Source organism: Oryzias latipes, chromosome 2 (genome assembly GCF_053564925.1).
Source record: "Oryzias latipes strain Hd-rR chromosome 2, Olatipes_Hd-rR_3.1".
NCBI classification, from domain to species: Eukaryota; Metazoa; Chordata; class Actinopteri; order Beloniformes; family Adrianichthyidae; genus Oryzias; species Oryzias latipes.
Genome location: NC_136238.1, coordinates 38,920,197 through 38,947,825, shown reverse-complemented (window position 1 = coordinate 38,947,825; position 27,629 = coordinate 38,920,197). Strand labels below are relative to the sequence as shown.

The following is a 27,629-nucleotide window of genomic DNA, read 5'->3' as shown; positions in this document are numbered from 1 at the left end:
AGGTCGCTGGGAGACGGAAGTGGTGCTGGGGCTGCGGAGCTGGATTGTTGTCTAGTCAATTCCAACAGAGTCTGTGTCATGCTATCCAGACGCCGAAATAAATCCTGCTGGGCGGAGGCCATTTGGTTCAATGTGTCGGCTTGACGTCCAAGCATGATGCCCTGCTGTTGAACTGCCAGACGGAGTCCTTCTGGGTCAGCTGGGTCGGGGTGGTGGCCAGTCCGTTCTGTCATGATCAGAACACGAAGCGGACCCAAGTGCTGGAACCCAGAAGGAAAAACAGGTAAAAGGTTGGTAAGAAGGATTTATTTTACTGATCCAGACAGGGCAGTGAGCAGACGTGACAGTAGATGTGGAGGGTGGCTGGTGTAACTGACGAGGAGCGTGGCATAGGCTCTTGAGGGAGTCGAGGCTGGAGTTCTTGGCGAGTGGCGTGCTTGGAGCTCTTGACGAGTGGCGTGGCTGGAGTTCTTTCGGAGCGCTGAGACTGTGGATCTTGAGGAAGGAAGGCGTCAGCCTGGAGATAGAGACAGCTGCTGCTCGAGGTGGTGTAGACTCAGGACTCACGTGGCTTGAGATTAACCTGAGGCAGAGGAAACAAGGTTCAATTAGCGAGGCACAAGACTAAGGGAGCCAGACGTGAATCACAACGTGACTAAGCACCATCAGGGTTAACGGACTGGCGATGAATGCTGGAGCTGGGTCTCCTTATGAAGAGCAGAGGCTTGATGAGAAGATAGGATGCAGCTGAGAGTCAGGAGCAGAGCAGAGCTGGGAGGGGGAGGAGTCAGACCGAGGCACCATGACAGCATAGCTGACAAGGTTTATCCCCAGTCACAATCCGGATATCGTGAAAACAGAAGTACCATTGATGGAATCTTTACTCTCAGACAACTTATGGAAAAAGCTAAAGAACAACGTCAAAATATGTACATTGTTTTTGTTGATTTTACCAAGGCTTTCGACACCGTAAACAGGGACTTTCTCTTTAAAATCTTGAGTAAGCTCGGCTGTCCACCAAAGTTCGTCAGGCTGATTCAAAGTCTTTATTCTCAAGGTAATGCCCGTCTTATTGTCGATGGAGTCTTGACCGAATCGTTTGAATATAACAGTGGTGTGAAACAGGGATGCAAGTTAGCACCCACACTGTATGGTATCTATGCTTCAGCTCTTCTTCTACTTGCATACAAAAATATTAGCCAACAATTCAGTATCAAAATTAGATTCCCCTAGGATGGTGATCTCTTTGACTTAAAGAGATTGAAAGCCAAAACCAAAACCTTTACTAACTTTATCAGAGAAGCACAGTACGCTGATGACATCGCTATCTTTAGCGACTCCTCACTTGGTCTGCAGACATTGCTAACGGCATACAACGACATGGCAAAACGAATGGGTCTGTCTATCAATATCCAAAAGACTGAAACTATGGGCATTGGTCCGGAAGAGCAGTTTTTCATCAACGGCAAGCCAATCAAAAATGTAAACCGTTTCAAATACCTAGGGAGTATTGTTACCAGCGACTGTTCAGTAAAAGAGGAACTAGTCACACGTACACAAGCTGTATCATCTGCGTACGGTCGGTTACGTCAACGTGTTTTCGATTCCCATGACCTTACACCCTCGACAAAGCTGAAAGTTTATACCCAATGTTTGACGCCATTACTTACATATGTTTCCGAAACCTGGACACTGTACCGACATAACATCAATCAGCTTCAGACAGTCCAACAGCGTCATCTGAGGAAAATACTAAGGATAAAGTGGAACGACTACATAAGCAACGAAGAGGTGTTACGGCGAGCGAATGCTGAGGATATTGAAATCACCTTAGTTAAAAGTCGTTTGCGCTGGCTCGGTCATGTATCTAGAATGGATAACGATCGTCCTGTAAAATCCCTCCTCTATGGTGAACTTGACAATGGTATTCGTCCTGTTGGTCGACCGAAACTAAGATATAAGGACACTTGTAAAAGTATTCTGAAGTCAGGAGGAGTTTTAGATCAATGGAAGGAGTTGGTTGCCGACCGACCGCTCTGGAGAAGAACCATCGTAAATGTTTGTGAAGCCGTGAATGCAAACCGAATTGCAAGCTATAACCGAAGAAAGGAGCACCGAGCACGAAAGAAAGCCTTGAATGGAATTTGAACTTGATAGAATTTGTCTTTATTATTTATGCTTTAAAGTGTTTTACCCGTATCGGGTTTAGGCATATTATTATTATTATTATTATGATGCTGAGAGAGACAGTGGAGCTGATCTCCTTGCAGCTCTGACACTCATCTCCACTTCCTCTGATTCCTCCATCACTCTGCTCTCCACCTCCCAGGAACACCGTCCAGTCACAACATCTCTGCAGACCAGCTGCTGCTGCTCCTCTCTGCTCCTCCAGGAGGAACATCAGACTCACAAGTCCCACCTGCAGAGAGAAAGTGTAGAGACAGAGATGAAGGAGTGTCTCCTGATCCTGGTCTGTCAGTCAGTGATGCAGCACAGCAGCAGAAAGAGCAGCAGGAGCTTCAGTCCTGTTCAGAGCAGCAGCTTCCTGTCATCTTCACCTGTTGGAGCTTCTGCTGCTCTGATTGGCTGACTGTTGTCCTGAAGCCTGTCATCATTCTCCTCAGAGCTTCACTGAGAAGCTGCAGCTTCACAGGAAACTCTGCATCTTTGCTCTCAGACTAACTTTAGGACCAAACATCTGGAAGCAGCTGGACTGACTCCAACCCTCTACTGACCTCAGAGTCTGCAGTTTGGAGTTTGGACTCTCCACCAGATCCTGGAGCTGCTGAACATCTGAAGACTGAAGGTTGTTCCAGCTCAGGTCCAGTTCTGTCAGGTGGGACGGGTTGGACTTCAGAGCTGAGACCAGAGCAGCACAGCTGGTCTTTGACAAACTGCAGTCCATCAACCTGAATCCAGAACAAAGAGTTGAGTTTAAAGACAGAGTTCATGTTTTTCATCCTTCACTTCTTCTAAAGACTTCAGAGCTGAAGAAGATCAGAAAGTTTAGAAAAAGTCCAAAGATGTGAAGCTACAGCAGCAGATCAGAAGAGTCCAGCAGAAGCAGAGAAGAAGAACATTCAGGAACATTCAGGACAACATGCAGCTGCTTTAGGAAAGAAGTCCAGATGTGTGAAAGTCAAACATCAGCCTGTGGCTGCATCCAAACCAACTGATGTTTCTGCAGCAACAGCAGAAAAAGTCCACTTGTGGACGATGTGTGTCTGTCAGAGCAGCATCCAGCTGCAGCATGACTCTGTCACTGTCTGCTCACAAACATCAGCTGCTGGACTCTCAGCGGCATCTGCTGAAACATAGCATGACTCAGAGTGCATGTGAGCGTGCACGGCTGCTTCTTCTGCACGCGCTTTAAAGGAGTCTGTTGGAGCATAGACACAAAGAAGAGCTGAAGGGCTGCAAGCAGAACTTTGTGGAGCACAAATGTCAGCAGACAGCTTTGAAACAAGCAGCTGCAGGAAGAAAAGAAGAAGTTCTTCTGCAGATCTTTAAAGAGAACAAGCAGCTGCAGGAAGATGCTGCTGCAGATCAGAATCTGGGCATTTCTGCTCACTGTGGGTCAACACAACTTTGTCATCATATTGATCTGAACACAACTGAAACATGGAGTCTGACCTCAGAGTCTGCAGTCTGCAGTCTGGACTCTCCAGAAAACCACACAGACGACGAACTCCTGAATCCTGAAGGTTCTGGTTCCTGCTCAGGTCCAGTTCTGTCAGATTAGACGGGTTTTTCTTCAGAGCTGAGACCAGAGCTTTACAGCTGATTTTTGACAAACTGCAGTTCTCCAACCTGCAATCAGACAGAAAAGTGTGTTAAGGAGCAGTGATGCAGCTGGAGGTCCAGGAACTTGGCACATTCAGTCAGCTGATGTCAGACTGACAGATGACATTTTCACTGTTTAGTAATTTGTTTTGAAATTTGTCCCTAAAACATGATGGCAAATTAAAATCTAATATAATTGAAATGACTTTAAAATAAAGTTAACAGAAAAGCTGAAATGTTGTTATCATTATAAATTATTAATTACTAAATACATTTTCAAAATACATGTTAGAAATGTAGATTGAACTGACAGATGGAAAATAAATTATCATTTTAAATATGGAACCAAAAAAAATAAAAATAAAATCCAATTGATTTTGCTTTGATTTTAAAATGATCAGATTAAATTGTTTTTCTTCATCTCGAATCCTAAATTGTAAAATGCAATTTCAAATAACATCATCACAAAGCAAAATGAATTGAGAATTGAAGATCACCTTGAATTATGGGTAAGAAAAAATTCCATAAGAAACTGTTGATCACATTTGAATGGATCTGACACAAAATCAAGACAACAAAGAACGTTTAAACCCCCTGCAGATATTAACAGAGAATGAAGATTCAAGAAAACAAAGTTGCTGATTCACGAAAACTTGTAAAAGATACATTGAAGAATTTTCCAAAAGCAAAGTCAAATTAGACAGAAACCCCTTAAGAAAATTTTGTACAGAAAATCGTCCTGTGTTAAAGAGAAATACACAAAGAGTCCAGATTTAAAAATCTAGGATTACCAGTTTGACCCTTAACAGCACATTTGATGGGAGCGAATTAACAGAGCAATGCAATGTTTGAGTGTGTCTGAAGGTCAGACACAACAAGGGTCTGAAGAATCAAAGTCAACAGATCATTTTGCCTTTAAGTGGGAATCTTCAATTAGAGAGCAGATTTTCACTGCTGCGACAGCATCAGTGTTTTTTTTATGACTTTAAATTTAAAAGACAAAATTACAATATTCCACACAAAAACAGAATACAGAACTGAGATTCAGTTCACTTTTGAAAAAAAAAAAACACCATAACTGTTGAACAACCAAACAAAAACAAAAGAAAATTAGAAAAGACATACCTAAAACAAAAAAAAAACGGCAAAAAAACAACAACAAATAAATGCCTAATCTGACAATTAGCCCTTATGCATGCGTAAATTGATATAACATTACTTAACAGAGAGTTGAGGTCATTCCTGGTTTTTAGAACTGGAGATGTCGTTGACCTTGTCGTTGACCTTCTTTTTTGAAGAAGCATATTGGATTATGTGGCCTCTCAGGAAGGCCTTTAGGGCCTCCCAAGCAACTCCAGCTGAGGGGGCTGTAGGTAAATTGGTTTCTATGTACAAGTTAATTTGGGATCTGATGTTTTCGCAAAATGTTTCCTCTAATAAAAGGCTGGAGTTCAGTCTCCATCTAGGCGTTCTAACAGCACAATTAAAGGCCTGCATGTTGAGATATATAGGGCCATGATCTGATAGAACTTTTTTGCCAACATTACTGGATGCAACAGCTGGCACTACAGACTGAGACACCAAGAAGAAATTTATTCTTGAGAATGACCCGTGGGGAGGAGAATAGAAAGTATAGTCCCTTCCAGATGGATTTTGTAAACACCAGATATCTACCAGGGAGCATGCCTCAGACATTCCCCTCAATGCTGTAACTGCCTTTGAGGTGCTCAAAGGTCTAGAGCTTCGGTCTAGGATCGGGTCCATTACCTCATTAAAATCTCCGCCCATGATAATTGGATGGTCACCCATCTCCAATAATTTATTTTCCAAATGCCCGAAAAATGAAGGATCATCCACATTGGGTGCATAGATATTAACCAGAATCACTTTTTTACCTTGTATGTCACATAACATTAATAACATTCTTCCTGCTTCATCCATTTTCTGCTTCATGCATTGAAATTGTAACCGTTTGTTAATTAATGTAGTCACTCCTTTACTTTTAGTACTCCCACCATTTAAACCCACAAAGTCCACCCAACCAGTACAAAGTTTTTGTGATTCCTTAGGAGACAGATGTGTCTCTTGGATAAAAACAATGTTGCATATTTTAGACTTAATAAATGATCAAATGTTCCTCCTCTTAACAGTGTTGTTTATTCCAGCTAATCAAGCTTAGGTTATTAATATGTGAAAATGTAAGTGAAAAATGTGCATTGAGTAATGCTATACCCCAATAAACAGCTGCATTTTGTTGCCATCAAAAAATAAAACAAGACATTAAGAAAAAATACAAAAATCCTGTCAAAACAAAACTCAAAAAACGTCTGTGTAACCAGGCAACTACAGTTCCCTCACTTTGGTCCGTAAACATACACCTAACTTTAGCTGCTGCTAAGCGCCACACCCTCCTCCCCTGCTGAAAAGCTAGAACAAGAACAGTATACAAACATGAACTCAAACAGTATGAATATCAGAAGATTTTCCCACTAATGTATGGAAAAGAAAGAAAAGAAAAAGGAACTAAACAAAATTATTTTAGTCTGGCATATGTATAATAAAGAAAAGATATTTTACAGACTCCAGAAAAATGAAGTTTCCACGTCGAGATAGTTCACATTATGGTCTAGTTATCCAAGAAACCAACAAATTGTTGATTTTCCCTTCTTTTCTGTTTGTTTTTGGGTTCTTTCCTCTCTCCCTTAAATGGTTCTTCCAAAAATAAAATAATAAAAAACAAACCCGATTAATCCAGAGATCTGATGAAGGCCAAGGCTTCTTTGTTGTCTTCAAACTGGCGGTATCCTTGAGGTGCTTTCACCATTAGCACCGCTGGGTAATTCAGAGAGAAACTGATGTTTTTCTCATGCAGAAGCTTCTTGCATTCTCTGAACTTCATCTGTCTGTCACTCAGCAGCTTGGAGTAGTCGGCAAACACCATGACAAACACATGGGGACAGTGGCTCAGGTGGTTGAGCGTGTCGTCCAATGATCGAAGTGTCGGCGGTTCGATCCCCGCTCCCACCAGCCAAATGTCATTGTGTCCTTGGGCAAGACACTTCACCCTCCTTGCCTCCAGTGTGGGTCCACTGGTGTGTGAATGTGCATGAATGATCCCGGTGATGGTCAGAGGGGCCTTAAGCGCGAAATGGCATCCTGGAGGCGTCCAGGAGGCATCCGGACTAGATGCCCGAGCCACCTCAACTGGCTCCTTTCGATGTGGAGGAGAAGTGGTTCTACTCTGAGCTCCCTGCGGATTGCCGAGCTTCTCACCCTATCTCACCCTATCTCTAAGGGAGCGCCCCACCACCCTACGGAGGAAGCTCATTTCAGCCGCTTGTATTCGGGACCTCGTTCTTTCGGTCATGACCCATAGCTCATGACCATAGGTGAGTATTGGAACGAAGATCGACCGGTAAATTGAGAGCTTCGCTTTTCGGCTCAGCTCTCTCTTCACCACAAGGGACCGATACAGCGCTCGCATTACTACGGACGCCGCTCCGATCCGCCTGTTAATCTCACGCTCCGGTCTTCCCTCACTCGTGAACAAGACCCCCAGATATTTAAACTCCTCCACCTGGGGTAAGGATACTCCACCCACCGAGAGATGGCAAACTACCTTTCTCCGGTCAAGAACCATGGCCTCGGATTTAGCGGTGCTAAATCCAATCCGTTATTATTATTATTATGATGATGATGCGGCGCTGTTTCCAAGTGATGGTGGCCATCGTTCGTGCTCCCCGGTCCTGAAACCTCAGAAACCTGGCTATGATGGGTCTGGGTCGAGGTGCCTGGCTCCCTTCACCTTTTCCAGGCCAGGATCCCAGTCTTTGCGCTCTTTCAATCTACAGTCTCTTGGGAAGTTGATGTTAAATATTTTTGGGATTATTTCTTCCAAAAATTTCACAGCGTTGACCTCCTCACACCACCTCATGGAATCCCATAAGCGTAAATTATTTCTCCGTTCTCTATTTTCAAAATCATCCATCTTTTGGCAAAGTGTTTCTACTTCAGCCTTGGAAGCAGAAGGATTGCTTTCTTGTATCTTGTGGGCATCTTCCAAAAAGCAAAGTCTGCTCTCCACTTCACATTTGCGATTAGCTATATCCGCTAATTTACTCTCGGTCGCACTTGTTCTCACCCGTATCTCTTCTAGTTTCTTGTCTTGGCTTTCAGATTTTTACAAAATAAGCGCCGAGAGCTTCGCCAGTTCTTTCGCCACATCGCCGGTCGGCCCCTCCTCCGAATCCGCTTCATGTCGCCGTGGGGATGTTTTTGTGTTAGCCGTGCTAGCATTAGCAGTCTCAGAGAATTTGCTTCCTGTTGCCCTGGAGTTGGATTTTGCGGTGTGTCTTGTGGCGTTCGGCATTTTGGTGATCTGATAATCTCGTTACCTGGTCAGGGAAGCACGTTTCTTAGCTCTTGGTTCTATTAATGTCAGCAAAGATGCACGGGGATAGGCGCAGATCGCTCCTAAGCAGCCATACTTGCCAAGCGTGTCACATAACTTTCCCGACAGCATCAATGTTTAATGAATTTGCAGTGTGCCGGGTGATTGCAGAGAATAAAATTGAGTGTGGTCTACTGTGTCTGCTACTCCCAAAGTCCCATTTCTGATCCCAGAAATCTTTTAGGATCTTCTTCAGTTCTTAGTTACCTGATCTAACGGTCTTCCTTTGGCCAGGTAGCTCCGCCCCCACCTTTTAACGTAAACTACCTGCAGAGGTTTTTCACTCTAACCCAGCAAAGATTTAGTATTTGTTCAAGCACCAGGACTGAAAACCAGAAGCCAACCTAAAGACTATATGAAATATAAATGGGTTCTGAATAATCACTAGAACCAGGTCGGTGGGAAAGACCTGTCAGTCTTCTCCAGGTTGACCTCTTCATATCTCTTCATAAGGAAATGCTGCTGTGAAGGTCAGAAATCTGCTGCAACTGTTTGTCCATTTAAATCTGAAGTTCTGGGATTGATTCATGTTTTCTTTAAGAGAACATGAACTTCTCCCAGATATCGACACCTGGATAGACTTAGGTTCTCCTGGCGCAAATAAACAGGATGACTTTGTAACCATCAAATAAGGAAAAACCTTTTTAACCTTTTTAACTCAAGCAGAATTTTGTTTTCTTTTTACTTTTATGCAACAGTCCTCTGCTATTTCCTCTACACTCTACACGTCTATTTGACACTTTCTCCTGAAACAGAGAAAAACAAGGGGGAATAAACATTTAAATGAAACTGACCTGAGAGTCTCCAGTTTACAGTCTGGACTCTTTAGTCCAGCAGACAGAAGCTTCACTCCTGAATCCTGCAGGTTGTTGAAACTCAGGTCCAGAACTCTGAGTCTGGAGGACTGAGAGCTGAACACTGAGGACAGAGCTGCACAGCTTCTCTCTGACAGATCACAGTCGCTCAGTCTGTAGAAAACAAAGACAGACAGCAGTTATTGAATCTTTCATGTTTCCACTCAGATTCATTTGTTCACTGAAGGTGATTTTCCTGAGAGTTCTTACAGAGCTTTGTTGGAGGCTTTGATCACTGGCAGCAGCCTCAGAAGAGCTTCCTCTGAACCAGAGTATTTCTGCAGGTCAAAAACTTCCAGATCTTCTCCTGATGACAGTAAGATGAAGACCAGAGCAGACCACTGAGCAGGAGACAGTTTATCTGTGGAGAGACGTCCTGACCTCAGGAACTGTTGGATCTCCTCCACTGGAGGACCATCATTCAGTTCATTCAGACAGTGGAACAGGTTGATGCTTTTCTCTGCAGACAGATCCTCACTGATCTTCTCCTTGATGAACTGGACTGTTTCCTGATTGGTCTGTGAGCTACTTCCTGTCTGAGTCAGCAGACCTTGTAAGAGATTCTGATTGGTCTGCAGTGAAAGACCCAGGAGGAAGCGGAGGAACAAGTCCAGGTGTCCGTTTGGACTCTGTAATGCCTTCTTCACAGCACTCTGGTGCAACTGGACTGGACTGCTTTGTTTCAGCTTGAGAATCTTTGAGGATTTTTCCTTCTGTTTTTCCTTCATGGGGTTGAGTCCAGAGGTGATGAAGGTCAGGTGGACATGAAGAGCAGCCAGAAACTCCTGAACACTCAGATGGATGAAGCAGAAGACCTTGTCCTGGTACAGGCCTCTCTCCTCTCTAAAGACCTGTGTGAACACTCCTGAGTACACTGAGGCTGCTCTGATATCGATGCCACACTCTGTCAGGTCGGATTCATAGAAGATCAGGTTTCCTTTCTGCAGCTGCTCAAAAGCCAGTTTTCCCAGAGACTCCATCATCTTCCTGCTCTTTGGACTCCAGTGAGGATCTGTCTCAGCTCCTCCATCATACTTGACCTTCTTGACTTTGGCCTGAACCACCAGGAAGTGGATGTACATCTCAGTCAGGCTCTTGGGCAGCTCTCCTCCCTCTCTGCTCTTCAGCAGATCCTCCAGAACTGTAGCAGTGATCCAGCAGAAGACTGGGATGTGGCACATGATGTGGAGGCTTCTGGATCTCTGGATGTGGGAGATGATCCTGCTGGCCTGCTCTTCATCTCTGAACCTCTTCCTGAAGTACTCCTCCTTCTGTGGATCATTGAACCCTCTGACCTCTGTCACCATGTCAACACACTCAGCAGGGATCTGATTGGCTGCTGCAGGTCGTGTGGTTATCCAGAGGCGAGCAGAGGGAAGCAGGTTCCCCCTGATGAGGTTTGTCAGCAGATCAGCCACTGAGGTGGACTTTCTAGGGTCATTTAGGATCCGAGTCTTGTGGAAGTCCAGAGGAAGTCGCCACTCATCCAGACCATCAAAGATGAAGAGGACCTGGAAGTCTTCAAAGCTGCAGATTCCTGCTTGTTTGGTTTCAGGGAAGAAGTGATGAACAAGTTCCACCAAGCTGAACTTCTCCTCTTTCAACACATTCAGCTCTCTGAAAGTGAATGGAAATGTGAAGTGGAGGTTCTGGTGGGATTTGCCTTCAGCCCAGTCCAGAGTGAACTTCTGTGTTAAGACTGTTTTCCCGATGCCAGCCACTCCCTTAGTCATCACGGTTCTGATTGGTTCTGGTCTTCCAGCTGGGAGTTGGAAGAGCTCTTCTTGTCTGATGCTTGTTTCTGCTCTGTCTGCTTTCCTGGATGCTGCTTCAATCTGTCTGACCTCATGTTCTTCATTCAGCTCTCCTCTTCCTCCCTCTGTGATGAAGAGCTCTGTGTAGATCTCATTCAGAAGGGTTGGGTTTCCTGCTTTAGCCATCCCCTCAAACAAACACTGGAACTTCTTCTTCAGACCAGATTGGACTTCACGTCGACAAACTGCAGCAGAAGATCCTGAATAAAGACAACAAACAGTAAATCAACTCTCTGCAGCCCTGAATGACGAGGGTTTGAATCCCTGTGGTTCCATGTGTTCAGACATCAGTAAATCTTCATTTCTCAGCAGCTGAAACCTTCAGAGAAATCCTCTTACTGCTCTGCAGTCCATCAGCCAGCTCCTCCTGCTTCATTCTCCTCAGGAAGTTCACTGTGATCTTCAGCAGTGACTCTCTGCTGTTCCTCTGCTCTTCATCGTCATCCTCCAGCTCCTCCTCTTCCTCCCTGTGACTCAGAAGCTTCTGGATCTTCTTCAGCTCCTTCTTGACAAAAGTGACAATGTCGTCCTCCAGCAGCTGCAACAGAATTCAAGATGAATGAGCCAATCGGAGTGAAGTCATGGAGCCAAACATCAGCTCCATGTTGGACACACTGACAGTCCACTGGTGTCCAAAGTGCAGCATGGAGACGACTGTGGACAGAATGATGGGAAAGTAGTTGTTGTTCATGTACAGACCAGAAAGATGGAGTCCAGCTGTGTTTGATGGACAGACGGACCACTGGGAGTCTCTGAGCTCTGCTGGTCCAGTCTGTGGAGAATCAGCAACAATCAGATCCTACTGGACCCACTGGTGTCCTGCAGACACTCAGTAGAATCTACTAGATCTATTCTGTGTTTGTGGAAAAGCTCCAACACTCACTGCTGCACACGTGAAGATAGAAATTTCTGTGAGAAAGAACATTTACATACAGCTCACCTCTCTGAACCAGAAGATGATGGGGATTTAAAGTCAATGAGACCACGCTTTGACCGGTCACTCCTGAAGGAAACACGGTTGGGTTCAGATCCAGTTCTGAGTCTCTGATGGATCCTGATAGAAAAACACTTGTTTTGTTAGAAGTGTGTTTCTTTCATGCTGGTGTTTGATGAGTTCTTTTGGATTTGGAGCATCTCAGATCATAAATACATCATGAATGCTGTGGTTTTCAGAACAGCAATGATTCCAACATTCATTCTGACTCACAGATGAATCAGAGTTACAGTCAACTGGATCATTGATTCTCATTTAGACCAAAAGGAAAAAATAACTTAATGTTTGATTTTGTTGATAAGATACAAAGAAAAACTTCTATTTAAAATTTTAATGGAGACCAACCATTATGCAACAATGATTTATATATTTTGTAGTTAATTACAGTGGTGGACAAAATTGTTCGTACCCCTCAGTTAAAGAAAGAAAGTCCAAAATGCTCACTGTAACAATAGATTAAAATGTATAGAAAGTTAAATAATCAAAATCAGCCATCATTTTTGAGTTGTTGATTAACAAAATTATTTAAAAAAACAAACTAATATCCATTATTCCACTATTCCACTATTCCATTAATTGGAATAAATCTGTTTTATTACCACTGAACAATAATGCGGAGCAAAGACTCACAATACCAGTTAAATCAGGAAATATCAAATATCTAGGTATTTATTTTCCCCCAAACTATCAGAACTGGTGCAGCTAAACTACACCCCATTACTGAAAAGCATACAGGACGATCTAACACGCTGGACCAACCTGCCTCTGTCCCTTATGGGCAAGGTAGCCACAGTAAAAATGAAAATCGTACCTAAAGTTAATAATCTCTTCTCAATGATTCCCACACAACCGCCATTAAAATGGTTCAAAACATTAGACTCATCCATATCAAGCTTTTTATGGAACAATAAACCTGCAAGAATTAGTCTAAAAACTTTAAAATCTGCAAAAAGCTGTGGAGGATTAGAATGACCAAACTTACACAATTACTTTCTTGCAAATAGATTACAATACATCTTAAAATGGTTAAAAAATAATCCAGAAACCAACTCATGGTTAGACTTGGAACAGGCGTTATGTGGAAAGATCAACCTATCAGATCTTCCATTTATTAGCCAAACAGTTAAAAAACAGGATTGTTTCAAAAGTATTAATATAAATGCCACTTTAACAGCCTGGTGGGAATTTCTCAAAATATCAAAATTATCAATTCAACCGTGCAAAATGACACCCATCTGGAACAACCCAGACATCCTCATAAAAAAAAACATTATCCACTTCCCAGCTTGGCAAGCAGGGGGCATAAAACAACTAGAGCACATAATTATTGATAGAAGATTCATAACTCCCCAGGAACTTCAAGACAAACATGGAATAAATAACTTCTTGGAATATCAGCAACTTAAATCAATTATTACTAAAAAGTTTAAATACAGAGACAACGATTTCAAGCTACCAGATGTAGTTACCACTCTGATCAATTTCTCAATGAATAAAACTCTCTCCAAAATATACAAACTTTTATGTAATTTAGATAATAATATTTCACTTCCGACAACAAAATGGGATGCGGATTTGAGCATCAGCACAGATGAAAGCTTTTGATCAGAACTTTGTCTAAACACTTTTAAACTGACAAAAAGTCCAAATCTGCAGCTAATCCATTTCAAAACTCTACACAGAATTTACTACACTGGACAGAGGATGTTCAAGATGGGTCTCAGCAACTCAGACATTTGTCAGCACTGTGACGGTAATCTACCCGACAATTACATGCATGCACTATGGTTCTGCACGCCTGTCCAGGCTCTCTGGCAGCAGGTATGTGCCGATCTATCAGTCTGGCTTAAGGTTTCAATCACAGCTTCACCGTCACTTTGTGTGCTTGGTGACATGAGTGCCATCGATGTAGAAGGAGGATTAGGCTCTATCATTTTCATAACTCTTTGCATTGCTAAAAAAAATATTTTAATAAATTGGAAAAGCAAGAAAAATATAAATATAAGTCAACACAGAAATCTGCTGCTTGATCATATCAGCTTGGAAAAAATGTCAGCCCAAGGTTCAAGTAACTTTGAAAGAATTCGGTCTCTCTGGTCTCCCATAGCTAACTCCATGACTTAGGGGGTGGGGGGGCCTGGTCGTCGTTGCTCCTTGCCCTTCTGCCGTGGGCCGGGGTGGGGGTCGGGGCCTCCGGTGCCTGGCGGGGGGTGGTGGGGGCTCTGTTGGTCGGGGGGTCGGGTCCGGCGCCTGGGTGGGGCGGGCTGGGGTGCTGCGTGGTCCTCTGGACTTGGGTGTGGGGGTGCGTGGTGGGGGGGTGGGGTGGTGGTCTGGCTTGGCTTGGGGGGAGTTGGCGGGGGGCCCTGCTGGGGGGGGGCCCTGCTGGGTGGGGGGGGGGGGGGCCCAGCTGCGCTGGATGGGCTGTCCATCTACGCCTGGGGCTGGGATTGGCCGGTCCCTGGCTCTGGGGCGGGACGGGACAACCCTCTGGGGCCCCCGGTCGCTCTGGGTGTCATCCGCTTCGGCTGCGGGGTCTGGGGTGGGGTGGGGTGGGGGGTCTTGTCGGCCTTGTCCTGTGGGGGGGCATTCTGGGGGAGGGGGGGGGGGCACTATTGGGGTACGGGGCAGGGGGGGTTAATGGGTCGGGGTCTCCGCTGAGGCCATCAGCGGTTTCCCCGGCCGGTTGGCTGCCTCGGTCCCGTCGAGGCCTGACCAGAGCTCTTCTAGGGCCGGCGTTTGGGGGTGGGAGCCTGGGCTTGCTCCGGGGGGGGGCGACGCTTTCTGGCTCCTCTCTCTCTGTGTGGGGTGGGTGGTGCTGGGCCTGGGGTGTCGGCGCCTCCGGGGGTGGGGCCCCTGGGCTGGGTGGGCCTGGCCCCCTTGCTGGGGGGGGGGGGGGGGGGGGCGGCGGGGGACAGCTGTTTGACCACCGGCGGACAGTCTACCAGCTGTCCCCAACTTACCCCCTTCCTCATATAACCTCATTTTAGGGTGAGGGGGTGGGGGGCTTAGCCTGCGATGGGCCTTGGGGGGGGGTGGGTTACTAGGCAGTGGCCCCCCCTCCTATGGTTGCAGTATGGAGTGGGCCCCCCCTCTTTCGGTTTTATTTGCACCTTAGACATGTAGGGCCCTTGGTAGGGGGGGTGCTTGGACATCACTGCCAGCAAGCAGTAGATTGACAAATACAGAAACCGTTTCATTGCAGTGATTGCCTCAAAGGGTTGTGCAACAACATATTAAGTTAGGGGTACCATCATTTTTGTCCAGCCCTATTTCATTAGTTTGTTTTTTTCAATATTTCTGTTAATCAACAACTCAAAAGAAATGGCTGTTTTTGATTATTTAATTTTTCAATAAATTTTAATTTATTGTTACTTTTGAACGTTTCAAGTAATTTCAATGAGCATTATGGACTTTCTTTCTTTAGCTGAGGGGTACCAACAAGTTTGTCCTCCATTGTATAAGATTAACTTTATGAAAGCCATTCATTAAATTTATTGACTAAACTGTTTCTTTTCTGATTCAAACATTTCTTCAAATCAGAAAATATGAAAAGATTCATTTCTATTGAAAGTTTCTCCCACATCTCTGCTCTCATATACTCTCTGATCTTCTCTGATCTTCTTCAGATTCCGATCAAAGCTCTTCTTTCTGTTTGGGATTCTGAACTCCCAGTCTTCGCTCTTCTTCACCAACTATCTTTAAGGGTTCCTGAGCTCCAGACGACACTTGGACTAGCTCTGATCTATGAAACTACTTTGGAGCAGAAGAACAGAAATGACAGCAAGTGGGAGGGGTTCAACATGCTAGCCAGAAATGCTTCAAACTCTTTGAATTCCTGCAGTTCAGTAAAAATTCCTCATTGACCTTCAGACTTTGTGCTTTGGTTGACAAGTAAGCCTCAGATCTGGAATAATGCAGAAAATCCCAGAGAACCAGTTTCATTTGAAATGAATTCTATTTACTTAGTTACCAGAAGGACTTCAAACCATCACTTCAAACCATGCCCCAACACTCTTGAACGGACTCCCTGAAGAGATCAGGCTCACTGTGTCCCTACCAGTATTTAAATCTCTTTTAAAAACCCACCTCTATAGGCGTGCTTCAAAGGATTTTACTGGTTCTTAAATTGAAATTTATGATTTTAACCGCTACCACTGTTTTGTGTGTGTTCTGGGTTTAATTGTTTTCGTACTGTATACTGTTTTTAATACTGTTTTTGTCTTATGTTATTTGTACAGCACTTTTTAATCTGGATTTTGAAAAGTGCTATAGAAATACAGTTTATTATTATTAATTAATAATAATTGATACTTTATTTATCCCACAAAGGTGAAATTCTTCCCTGCATTTTGACCCATCCCCTGGGGGGGGGGGGGTGGTGAGCTGCAGACTAGCCGTGCTTAACATCTGGCTAGGGAGAGCAGGGATTTATCCGCCAATGGTTGTTGAACAAGCTGCTCTACCGCCTGAGCTAAACTGCCACCCTCTGTAAATATCAGAGAATGATGACATCATCCCTGACATTTCAAGGCTGTTTGGGATTTGGGGCAAAAGTTACTGTTTGGGTTTCTCTCCAACAATCAAATCCCATCTAAACACTGTCTGTGGAAAAAGATTAATCAACAGATCTATGTTCACTAGAAACTGCTTCTTACTGTGAGTCTGAAGGTCCTGGTTCAGTTCTGAAGTCTGGAGGATCATATTTGGACCAGTCACTCTTCATGGATCCACAGCTGGAGGCTGCAGACAGAACTCTCTGTGTGACCTGTTGACCTCTACAAACACAAAACCATCAGTTCAGGATCTGTCACTTGATCTATCACTCCATGACCCCCAGCTGGATCCAGGTCCAGTTTGGTTCCTATAAAGAATGAAGGTGGTGGTGTGAGTGCTGAGCTCTGATATACAAACACTTACTGTTCCAGTCCTGAACTGATGTCTTTTAAGGCAGGAAGAGAAGCTGTTGACCTTTTAGTCATGAAGAAAGCACGGTTGGGTTCAGATCCACAGTCAGTTTGAAACATCCGTTGGACCCTGATGGAAAAAACATTTTTTTAAATAACTACAGACCAGAAAGATGGAGTCCAGCTGTGTTTGATGCTGCTGGACAGACGGACCACTGGGAGTCTCTGAGCTCTGCTGGTCCAGTCTGTGGACAATCAGCAACAATCAGATCCTACTGGACCCACTGGTGTCCTGCAAACACTCAGTAGAATCTACTAGATCTATTCTGTGTTTGTGGAAAAGCTCCAACACTCACTGCTGCACAATGGAGACCAACCATTATGCAACAATATTTTATATAGTTTATAGTTAATTACAGTGGTGGACAAAATTGTTGGTACCCCTCAGTTAAAGAAAGTCCACAATGCTGACTGAAATGACTTAAATCATTCAAAAGTAACAATAAATTAAAATTTATTGAAAATTAAATAATCAAAATCAGCCATTACTTTTCAGTTGTTGATTAACATAATTATTTAAAAAAACAAACTAATGAAATAGGGCTGGACAAAATTGATGGTAACTCCATGAACTCTCAGTCGTCGCTTTTCTTCACCAACTTTCTCTGAAGGTTCCTGAGCTCCAGAGGACACTTGGACTAGCTCTGATCTATGAAACCATTTTGGAGCATAAGAACAGAAATGACAGCAAGTGGGAGGAGCCAACATGTCATTCAGAAATGTTTCAAACTCTTTGAATTTCTGCAGTTCAGTAAAAATTCCTCATTGACCTTCAGACTTTGTGCTTTGGTTGATAAGTAAGCCTCAGATCTGGAATAATGCAGAAAATCCCAGAGAACCAGTTTCATTTGAAATGAATTCTATTCACAGACTAGCCGTGCTTAACATCTGGCTAGGGAGAGCAGGGATTTATCCGCCAATGGTTGTTGAACAAGCTGCTCTACCGCCTGAGCTAAACTTCCACCCTCTGTAAATATCAGAGAATGATGACATCATCCCTGACATTTTAAGGCTGTTTGGGATTTGGGGCAAAAGTTACTGTTTGGGTTTCTCTCCAACAATCAAATCCCATCTAAACACTGTCTGTGGAAAAAGATTAATCAACAGATCTTTGTTCACTAGAATCTGCTTCTTACTGTGAGTCTGGAGGTTCTGGTTCAGTTCTGAAGTCTGGAGGATCATATTTGGACCAGTCACTCTTCATGGAGCCACAGCTGGAGGCTGCAGACAGAACTCTCTGTGTGACCTGTTGACCTCTACAAACACAAAACCATCAGTTCAGGATCTGTCACTTGATCCATCACTCTTATATGACCCCAGCTGGATCCAGGTCCAGTTTGGTTCCTATAAAGAAGGAAGGTGCTGGTCTGAGTGCTGAGCTCTGATATGCCCCTTTAACTCTGACAAACACTTACTGTTCCAGTCCTGAACTGATGTCTTTTAAGGCAGGAAGAGAAGCCGTTGACTTTTTAGTCATGAAGAAAGCACGGTTGGGTTCAGATCCACAGTCAGTTTGAAACATCTGTAAAATAATCCCTTCTGTTCTGGACGTTCGTCAAATTATCTTCCATGTTGAACTCTTGAACTCAGATCATGAACAGACTAATCTTCAGTGAGACAGTCTGGTAAAACGCCCCCTTCTGACCACCGTGTGACACTACATGCAGACATTTTCACGGTAGGAAAAAATCTCCAATCGATCAATTATTGTCCATCCGTTACATCCATAACATGTATTTTACAAACACTTACTGTTCCACTCCTGAATGACTTTTTATTAATCTATTTAAATAATCCTCTGATGTGTCACTCCTGAAGGACCCCCAGCTGGATCCAGATTCAGATTCAGGTCCAGGTTGATTCCTGTGAAGAATGAAGGTTGCTGGTGTGAGTCCTGAGCTCTGACATGGAGAAGATCATGGACAGTTGGAGATGTTCATCTCACCTCTGAGCTCTGCTCTGGTTGTCTTGGTTACCATCTCTGCTTCTAGAGGGAGGGGCTCCCTCCTGTGGTTCCTCCCTCTGATCCATGCTGCTGGATTCACTGGATCCACATCAGCTCACACACACCTTCCACCTTCACCTGCAGAGGAAACCCTCCTCATCATCAGCTCTGATCCTCCTTCACCAACAGATCAGCTGCTCCTCCACTGATCGGCTCTTCTCTTGTGTTTCCTCTCAGGTTCAGGTGAATGCAGTCAGACAGCAGTGGGAGGCAGAGGAAGCTGCCATCAGCTGCTGCACTTCTGCTCTCCCTCCACCAGGTGGAGACATGGAGCTGCAGCAGCAACATTTCCATTCAGTCACTTTGACAAAGAAACAACAAACTTCCTGTTTCTACACTTCTGGGGGGTATTCCAGAAAGCAGGTAATGCTAGCTCCCATGGTAAATTTGAGGCTAAGGAAGTTGATAACCTCAGCTTTCGGTTCCAGAAATGGAGGTATGTTTCAGGGTATGTCAAGTTGCCATGGCAACTCATGCTCTGAATATAACCACCGGGTGTTAAGGCGCGGGCACGTTAACGCCACGTTCAGAACCTTAGCGCTTCTAGAGCGGGTTAATAAAACATCCAGTCTCTGATTTTTTTAGAGGAAACATTTTTATCTTGTTACTGTTCTCCCTAACTGATCACAAACTGAATGGTCGCTCACTTGCAGCGCTGTTGTCTCCCTTCCTCCTTACAAGCGCTAAACACACAGCACACACACAGACGCTGCGTGTGCCGTCTCCTTTCTATGCGCTAGAAAACGGAGCTGCTTTCAGCACACACACACAGAGACTTGCGGGTCTCCTTTCTTCATACGCCCTGGCGAAAACCTGCTCCTTTCAGCACACACACACACAGGCACACACTGAACTGCGCCAGTCTGTCTCTGCATTTCTCCTTTGCGCTAGTGAAAGCAGCAGTTTAAAGCAGTGGGCCAGCTGCTTCTCTGCTCACTCCTCCTGTACTGAAATGTTTGAGGGTTATGAGGTAGAAGGTGCATAGAAGGCTTTAAAATGTAGATAGTTGCACTGCAGTTGGGTTCCACTTGGCCTTTACGTCTCTCTCCCTCCCTCACTCCATCTTCTTCTACGACCCACAACTACACAATAGGCTCCGTGCACGAAAGTAAGGAGTTCTACTTCCGCCGCCTTGAGTGTGAGGCCGACCATTTCCGGCTTGCGACTTCTATAGCAGCGACACGGCAGATTTTGATTGCGAAAGATGGTATATTTCACCCGTTTTCTACAAGGTCTCCCGAAAATCGACGTGAACGACATCTACAGGATTGTCGACCAGTGCGTGGTTACATGGGCTAAATATCGTGTCGAAAATACCGAAAAGGAAATGTGTCCCGTTGTAAACAAACCTTTTTTTTTTTTTTTTTTTTTTTTTAACTTGTCCTGTCCAACAGCTGGGCAGACAGATGAGAGCTGAGGGCCTCTTGTGTTGGACATATTTTACTTTAACAAGAGGGGTTATTAATCTTCAGACAAACCAAAGGTATGTCTGAATAAACCCCTTTTGTAATTGAGGCCAAACTTTATTAATTTCAAACATGTTTGAAGATCTTTGGTGTTAGACCGGACGGAAAAGGAAAGAGGGGAAGAAGAGAGAGGGACGTTAGAGAGAGGGGGGGAAGGAGGGTGATAGTAGGAGGGGAAGGGGGATAAGACCATGAAGCAGCGTAAAGCAACAAGTTTACTGGTTGTTAATCACCATGGTAAGGCTCAAATGCAGTACAAAAAGGGCGGAGCCTGTCCACACACACACCCAAGTGTCAAACACACCTGCTAGCTGCAAAAATGTCCATCTGTCGACATGTACACAAAACAGATAGTGCTCACACGCATACTTATGCCTTAAAACCAACTAGTGTGAAATATTTCAGTCATTCAGTCACGCAAACCGCCAGTGCAAAGGTGAGCCAACACCCGTGCTCAGGTGAGTGCTCATGTTCTTCTAAAATGGATGGTGGAATGTGTAAAGAAGGAGGGAGAGCGCCCAGCCATCCCCACTCCAGGACCCCCACCGCAGCAGCAGCAGCAGCCGGAAACCCCCCAACTTCACAGGGAAACCGGCAGGGAACAACCGCCGCCCGGGCGACCAAGCCCGCCACCCAGGCCAGGGCCAGCAGGACCGCCGCAAGGCCCCCAGAGAGCAGGGAGGCACGGAGGGAAAGAGCGGGCCAGCCCAACCAGGAGAACAGCCCCCCCGCCGCGCCGGGAGAACCCAACGCAGGGCCCCACCGTAGAAGGACGCTCACAGCCCCAGACGAGCACCCCACCACCACCCAGGAGTTCCGGGCACCCCCCCGCCCCAACCCCAGGTACGAGCCAGGACCCCCCAAGGGAGACCCGCTCCGCACTCCAGGCAGCCATCCGCCCGGCCCATGGTTGGTCCAGGGAGGAGCAAGGCAGGGGCCCGCCGCCCCCGCCCAGGAGGGGGGAAACCCCGGGGGAAAAAAGGGGGCCCACAAGGGGTGTTGTAAATATGGCCCGACCAGGCTCGGCCACTGTTGGAAGTTTGGCGGGGCCCAGCGCTCAGGGGCAAGGACCAGGACCCACCCCCCAGGGACACGAACACCCCCGGCTCAGGTGTAATGAAAAATTTATGACTTTTAAGTGCGCCTTATAGTCGTGAAAATACGTTAGTCAATGGACAAAAATAGGTGTTTCTTGCAAGATCTTTTAATATTTTAATATAGGGACCACCCCCCCAAGCCAAGCCAGAACACCACCCCACCCCCCCACCACGCACCCCCACACCGAGCCCCAGAGGACCACGCAGCGCCCCAGCCCGCCCCACCCCGGCGCCGGACCCGACCCCCCGACCAACGGAGCCCCCACCACCCCCCGCCAGGCACCGGAGGCCCCGGCCCACGGCAGAAGGGCAAGGAGCAGCGACGACCAGGCCCCCCCATCCCCTAAGTCATGGAGTCAGCTATGGGAGACCAGAGAGACCGAATTCTTTCAAAGTTACTTGAACCTTGGGCTGACATTTTTTCCAAGCTGATATGATCAAGCAGCAGATTTCTGTGTTGACTTATATTTATATTTTTCTTGCTTTTCCAATTTATTAAAATAGTTTTTTTAGCAATGCAAAGAGTTATGAAAATGATAGAGCCTAATCCTCCTTCTACATCGATGGCACTCATGTCACCAAGCACACAAAGTGACGGTGAAGCTGTGATTGAAACCTTAAGCCAGACTGATAAATCGGCACATACCTGCTGCCAGAGAGCCTGGACAGGCGTGCAGAACCACAGTGCATGCATGTAATTGTCGGGTAGATTACCGTCACAGTGCTGACAAATGTCTGAGTTGCTGAGACCCATCTTGAACATCCTCTGTCCAGTGTAGTAATTATTGTAGTAAACAAACCTTTGCTGTCACATGTTTATGCAGCAGCTCGGTAATATACAAGGCGATCTTCCAAACGTGCTTTTATTAATTGAATGAATATTATGAAGTGCCTGTTCGCTCATCATTTTATATTTAATCCTTGTGGTCAGTGCTTTTTTTGTGGAAGAAGAACAGAACTGAAGAACAACCCAGTGTTAGGAGAGGCTAACAACACTGGCTAACAACATCAGCCTTTATTTGTCGGGGCACAATTAGAAACACAATTCCATGTGTCGTGATTTTTTGAACAGTTTCTAAGGACTGAGCGGCATTTCTGCTCTGAAAAGCTCACACACACTGTGTGCTCTGCTCTATCCTCGCGAGTCCGGCAGCCGCTAACCCAGAGCGGCGGCTCGGCTCGCAGTCCGAATTCTCACACATAACAAAACGCACCCTCCCCTCAAACACATTAATAAATCCAGCTGCTCTGCTCAGTCAGAGAGGTTCACTCGGTCCACTGGCTCCGGAGCCCGAACGCAGAGCTCGGATGCCGGGTCCAGACGTCAGTGAGCACGCATCCCCCCCGCATCTCCCTCGTGAGGGGTGAAAGAGACGGGAGAGCCAGCGGGGCGAAAGCGGAGCGGGGCTTTACGCGGGGCGTCCGCAGAGCCGCTGGTCGGTCCCGTATGAGCTCACAAGCTTTCTCTCAGCGAAACACCGTCTATGCATGACGTAACCCAGAGCAGCAGCGACACGACTCGTCTTGCTTGGGGTGAAGTCCTCCCGCCGTGTTCACCATCCATTCGGCTCTCACCGACACATCTACTGGAAAGCTATGAAAGCTTATATTAGTACTGTTGTACTTTGACAAATTCGCACACGGGTATACACAACAATGTTGTGATGTCTTTGTCACGCGTTGAAACACCAAACGCCTCTCTTTTACCCGAAATCCGCTCCTATTTACTCAAAACTAGCAACTCAACAAAACTCCCCACAACAATAACACGGCCAACAGGAAGTTGTCGGCCTCACACTCGAAACACGGGAGTTAACCGGAAGTTCTGTCGTGCACGTAGTCTATAGGCGCACCGGCTCATAGGGCGCCCCCTGCTGGCGGAAGAAAATTTATGACTTTTTTTTTTTTTTTACTTGTCCTGTCCAACAGCTGGGCAGGCAGATGAGAGCTGAGGGCCTCTTGTGTTGGACATATTTTACTTTAACCAGAGGGGTTATTAATCTTCAGACAAACCAAAGGTATGTCTTGATAAACCCCTTTTGTAATTGAGGCCAAACGTTATTAATTTCAACCATGTTTGAACATTTTGGGTGTTGGACCAGACGGAAAAGGAAAGAAGGGAAGAAGAGAGGGATGTTAGAGGGGGGGGGGGGGGTGATAGTGAGAGGGGGGGTAAGACCATGAAGCAGCATCGAGCAGACAGGTTTACTGGTTGTTTATCATTACGGTAAGGTTCAAATGAAGTACAAAAAGGGCGGGGCTTGTCCACACACACGCTGAAATGTTATCAACACACCTGCTGGCTGCAAAAATGTCCACATGTCAACATGTACACAAAACAGATAGTGTTCACACACGCATACCTATGCCTTTAAACCAACTATTGTGAAATATTTCATTCATTCAATCATGCAAACTATTAGTGCAAAGGTGAGCTAACACCTGTGCTCAGGCGAGTGTTTATGTTCTTCTAAAATGGATGGTGGAATGTGAAAAGAAGGAGGAGGAGCGCCCAGCCACCCCCACACCCAGACCCCCGCCGCAGCGGCAGCCGGAATCCCCCCAACGCCACACGGGAATAGGCAGGGAAAAACCGCCCCCCGGGCGACCAAGACCGCCACCCAGGCCAGGGCCAGCAGGACCGCCGCGAGGCCCCCAGAGCCAGGGAGCAGGGAGGCGCGGAGGGAAAGAGAGCGCCGCCCCAGCCCAACCAGGAAAGCAGACCCCCCGCCGCGCCGGGAGAGCCCAATGCAGGGCCCCACCGGAGAAGGAAGCCCACAGCCCCAGACGAGCACCCCATCACCACCCAGGAGTTCCGGGCATACCCCCGCCCCAACCCCAGGTACGAGCCAGGACCTCCCAAGGGAGACCCGCTCCGCACTCCAGGCAGCCACCCACCCGGCCCCCGGTTGGTCCAGGGAGGAGCAAGGCAGGGGCCCGCCGCCCCCGCCCAGGAGGGGGGAAACCCCGGGGAAAAAAGGGGGCCCACAAGGGGTGTTGTAAATATGGGCCGACCAGGCTCGGCCACTGTTGGAAGTTTGGCGGGGCCCAGCGCTCAGGGGCAAGGACCAGGACCCACCCCCCAGGGACACGAACACCCCCGGCTCAGGTGTAATGAAAAATTTATGACTTTTAAGTGCGCCTTATAGTCGTGAAAATACGTTAGTCAATGGACAAAAATAGGTGTTTCTTGCAAGATCTTTTAATATTTTTTTTTTTTTTAGTTTTTTTCTTTGTAAAAGAAGATTAAAAAAAAAAGTACAAAAACAGAATAGTTTCAAAACTAAAGTAATTTTGGCCCAACTGAAAACACAAGTAAATGAAACAAACCAAGTGGGACTAAACTGAACAGGCCTGACCAGACTTGGCCATTACACTGACACACTGGGGAAGCTTTACAGCGGGGAAAATAAGTATTGAACACGTCAACATTTCTCTCAAAAAACATATTTCTAATCGAGCTATTGACATGTCAGCATCAACCCAAGTAATGCACACATAGAAAGAAATCCAAACATTTATGTCCATAAATGAAGTTATGTGTAATAAAGTGAAATGGCACAGGGAATAAGTATTGAACACGCTTACTGAAATTTATTTAATACTTAGTGCAAAAACCTTTGTTGGTGATTACAGCTTCAAGACGCCTCCTGTATGGAGAAATCAGTTGAATACATTGTTCAGGTGTGATTTTGGCCCATTCATCCACACAAACTGCTTTCAAATCTTCAAGGTTCCGGGGGTCTCTTCTGTGAACCCGGATCTTCAGTTCTTTCCAAAGATTTTCAATTGGATTCAAGTCTGGTGTTTGACTGGGCCATTCTAGCAGCTTTATTTTCTTTTTCTTCAACCAGTTGAGTGTTACCTTGGCTGTGTGCTTGGGATCGTTGTCTTGCTGAAAGATCCACCCTCTTTTCATCTTCAGCAGCCTGGCAGACGACAGCAGATTCTGATCAAGAATGTCTCCATACTTTTCTCCAGTCATTATTCCTTCAATGATATGAAGTCTACCAGTACCACATGCTGAAAAACAGCCCCACGCCATGATGCTCCCACCTCCAAACTTGACTGTTGGTATGGTGTTTTGGGGGTGATGTGCGGTGTCATTTTTCCTCCAAACATGTTGTGTCTTATGACATCCGAAGAGTTCAATTTTGGTCTCATCTGACCAGAGTATCTTCTCCCAGAATGTCATGGGTTTATCCAAATGTTGTGTCGCAAACTCCAAACGAGCTTCAACATGCTTCTTCTTCAAAAACGGAGTCTTGCGTGGTGTGCGTGCATGGAGGCCATGGCGGTTGAGTGCATTACTTATTGTTTTCTTTGAAACAACGGTACCTGCTGATTCCAGGTCTTTCTGAAGCTCTCCACGAGTGGTCCTGGGCTGTTGAAGAACCATTCTGAGGATTGTTCTGACTCCTCTGTCTGAAACCTTGCGAGGAGCACCTGGCCATGGCAGGTTTATGGTAATGCCGTGTTGTCTATGAAGACTCTCATTCATCCAGGTTGGTTCCATTGTAGTAGTTTTAGGGGATGTCATCTGGACTTGGTTTTAAAGTTGGAATGCTGTGTTCTTTCCACTTCCGGATGATGGCCCCAATGGTACTCACTGGAACTTTCAGAAGTTTAGAAATGCGCCTGTAACCAATGCCTTCAGTGTGTTTTGCAACAATAATGTTGCGTAGGTCTTTGGACAGCTCTTTGCTTTTACCCATCATGCAATACTTCTTGTCTAACACCTTGCTGGTGAGAAACCTTTTTAAAAGGCATCAATCAGGACTATACCAGCTGATATTACTTTGCACTAATAGGGGGCAGGTTAACCTTCTGAATACTGACAAACTCCAGCTGCTTTCTTGACTTGCCAGACCTTTTTACCCCTCCTTTTCTTCATGTGTTCAATACTTATTCCCTGTGCCATTTCACTTTATTACACTTAACTTCATTTATGGAAATAAATGTTTGGATTTCTTTCTATGTGTGCATTACTTGCGTTGATGCCGACATCTGGTGCAAATTTCATGTCAATAGCTCGATTAGAAATATGTTTTTTTAGAGAAATGTTGACGTGTTCAATACTTATTTTCCCCGCTGTATAGACAGGGACAAACCATACTGGACACATGAGGGAGATGAAATTAACTAATCAAACATTCAAACTAATTAATCTGATTACAAAACAGAGAAACAGAAAAAAAAATTCATATGATACAAAAGTAGTCTTCAACAAAAAGTGGACTAAATCATTTAATTTAAATAAGCAAAAATAAAGTCCACGAGGAGAGTTGGCAATTCCTGCAGTTCCCCAGTGGAATCTCCCAATCTCCTCTGCTGATTACTATGGATGGCTCACCTGGGATGGAAACTCAGAAAACAAACAAAAGGGAATAAACGACTTTTTTCTCACTTAAAACAAATTAATCAAATGTGTGCACCCATTGTTAATTTATTTTAAGTAAACAAAGTAAAAATGAATGTTTTGAATTTAAAGAAAAATAAAGAAATACTAACACCTATGTGGTTGTTTGAGGTTGAACCACCAAATCTGGGTATGTCGGTTCCAAAAGACCGGATATGAGTTGGCGTAATTACGCTCGACTTGGTAACCCTGGGTTAATGCTCGTGCATGTCAAGTACATAAAGACATTCTCAATGGATTGCCGATTTACGGAGTCACCATGGAAATGCGTGGTGAAAAAAAGAGAGCGCTATACTTCAGTGAGACGGAGTCTGAGATTTTGAAGACGGCGTATGAAGATTATAATGTAACACGGCTGCATCAGCAAAAGAAAGAGTTTCTGCTTGTAGTAGAAGAACAGACAAAGTAAACGCACGAGTTTCTGATCTTATTTCCATTTTCCTTGTGACGCATATATATAACTTATCCAATTTTGCCAACTTAAATGAATTACTTCTATTGGCAACAAATGATTGGGTTACATTTATTCAACTTAATTTCCTACGTCTATAAAACTCAATAAATGTTCAGTGAACTCAAATTTACATTTTATCTAACTAAATGTCATATTACTCCAATTCAATTATTATTTCTTCCATCTTAATTAATTATAATTCTTGAACTCTCATATGTCTAACTTTGAGCCGATTCACAGCCGGCAGATATACTCATTTTTATAACAATTAAAAGGACGGGGAAAAAATGCACGGAGTGTATTAAAGAATCCTCCGTCATTATAATTAC

General features: G+C 45.2%; 1 protein-coding gene across 3 annotated transcripts; it reads right to left on the bottom strand.

Annotated features, from left to right (window-relative positions):
* Positions 1-286: 286 nt before the first annotated feature.
* LOC111948770 (NLR family CARD domain-containing protein 3-like) lies at positions 287-18,379 on the bottom strand. Of its 3 annotated transcripts, XM_078934686.1 has the most exons (11): positions 16,813-16,945; positions 16,551-16,670; positions 11,842-11,955; positions 11,601-11,673; positions 11,241-11,439; positions 9,298-11,101; positions 9,028-9,201; positions 3,634-3,810; positions 2,736-2,909; positions 664-2,419; positions 287-583 (listed from the first exon to the last, which is right to left on the bottom strand). In XM_078934686.1, the coding sequence occupies exons 1-10, from the start codon at positions 16,917-16,919 to the stop codon at positions 2,407-2,409; spliced, it is 2,955 nt and encodes a 984-aa protein (XP_078790812.1). In that variant the 5' UTR covers positions 16,920-16,945; the 3' UTR covers positions 287-583; positions 664-2,406. The 3 variants fall into 3 exon arrangements, with proteins under 3 accessions (XP_078790812.1, XP_078790805.1, XP_078790815.1); XM_078934679.1 differs by lacking the exons at positions 287-583; positions 664-2,419 and having other exon boundaries at positions 2,428-2,909; XM_078934689.1 differs by lacking the exons at positions 287-583; positions 664-2,419; positions 11,601-11,673; ... (1 more) ...; positions 16,551-16,670; positions 16,813-16,945 and adding exons at positions 16,966-17,044; positions 18,275-18,379 and having other exon boundaries at positions 2,428-2,909.
* Positions 18,380-27,629: the final 9,250 nt, after the last annotated feature.

Excerpts from the sequence above, each read along its gene's own strand:
- LOC111948770 (XM_078934679.1), bottom strand. The coding sequence starts at position 16,919 with ATGTTTCAAACTGACTGTGGATCTGAACCCAACCGTGCTTTCTTCATG. Across the intron at positions 11,674-11,841 it reads TCATCTTCTGGTTCAGAGAG|ACTGGACCAGCAGAGCTCAG; the intron begins GTGAGCTGTATG and ends GATTCTCCACAG. Across the intron at positions 11,102-11,240 it reads GGCTGATGGACTGCAGAGCA|GATCTTCTGCTGCAGTTTGT; the intron begins GTAAGAGGATTT and ends GTCTTTATTCAG.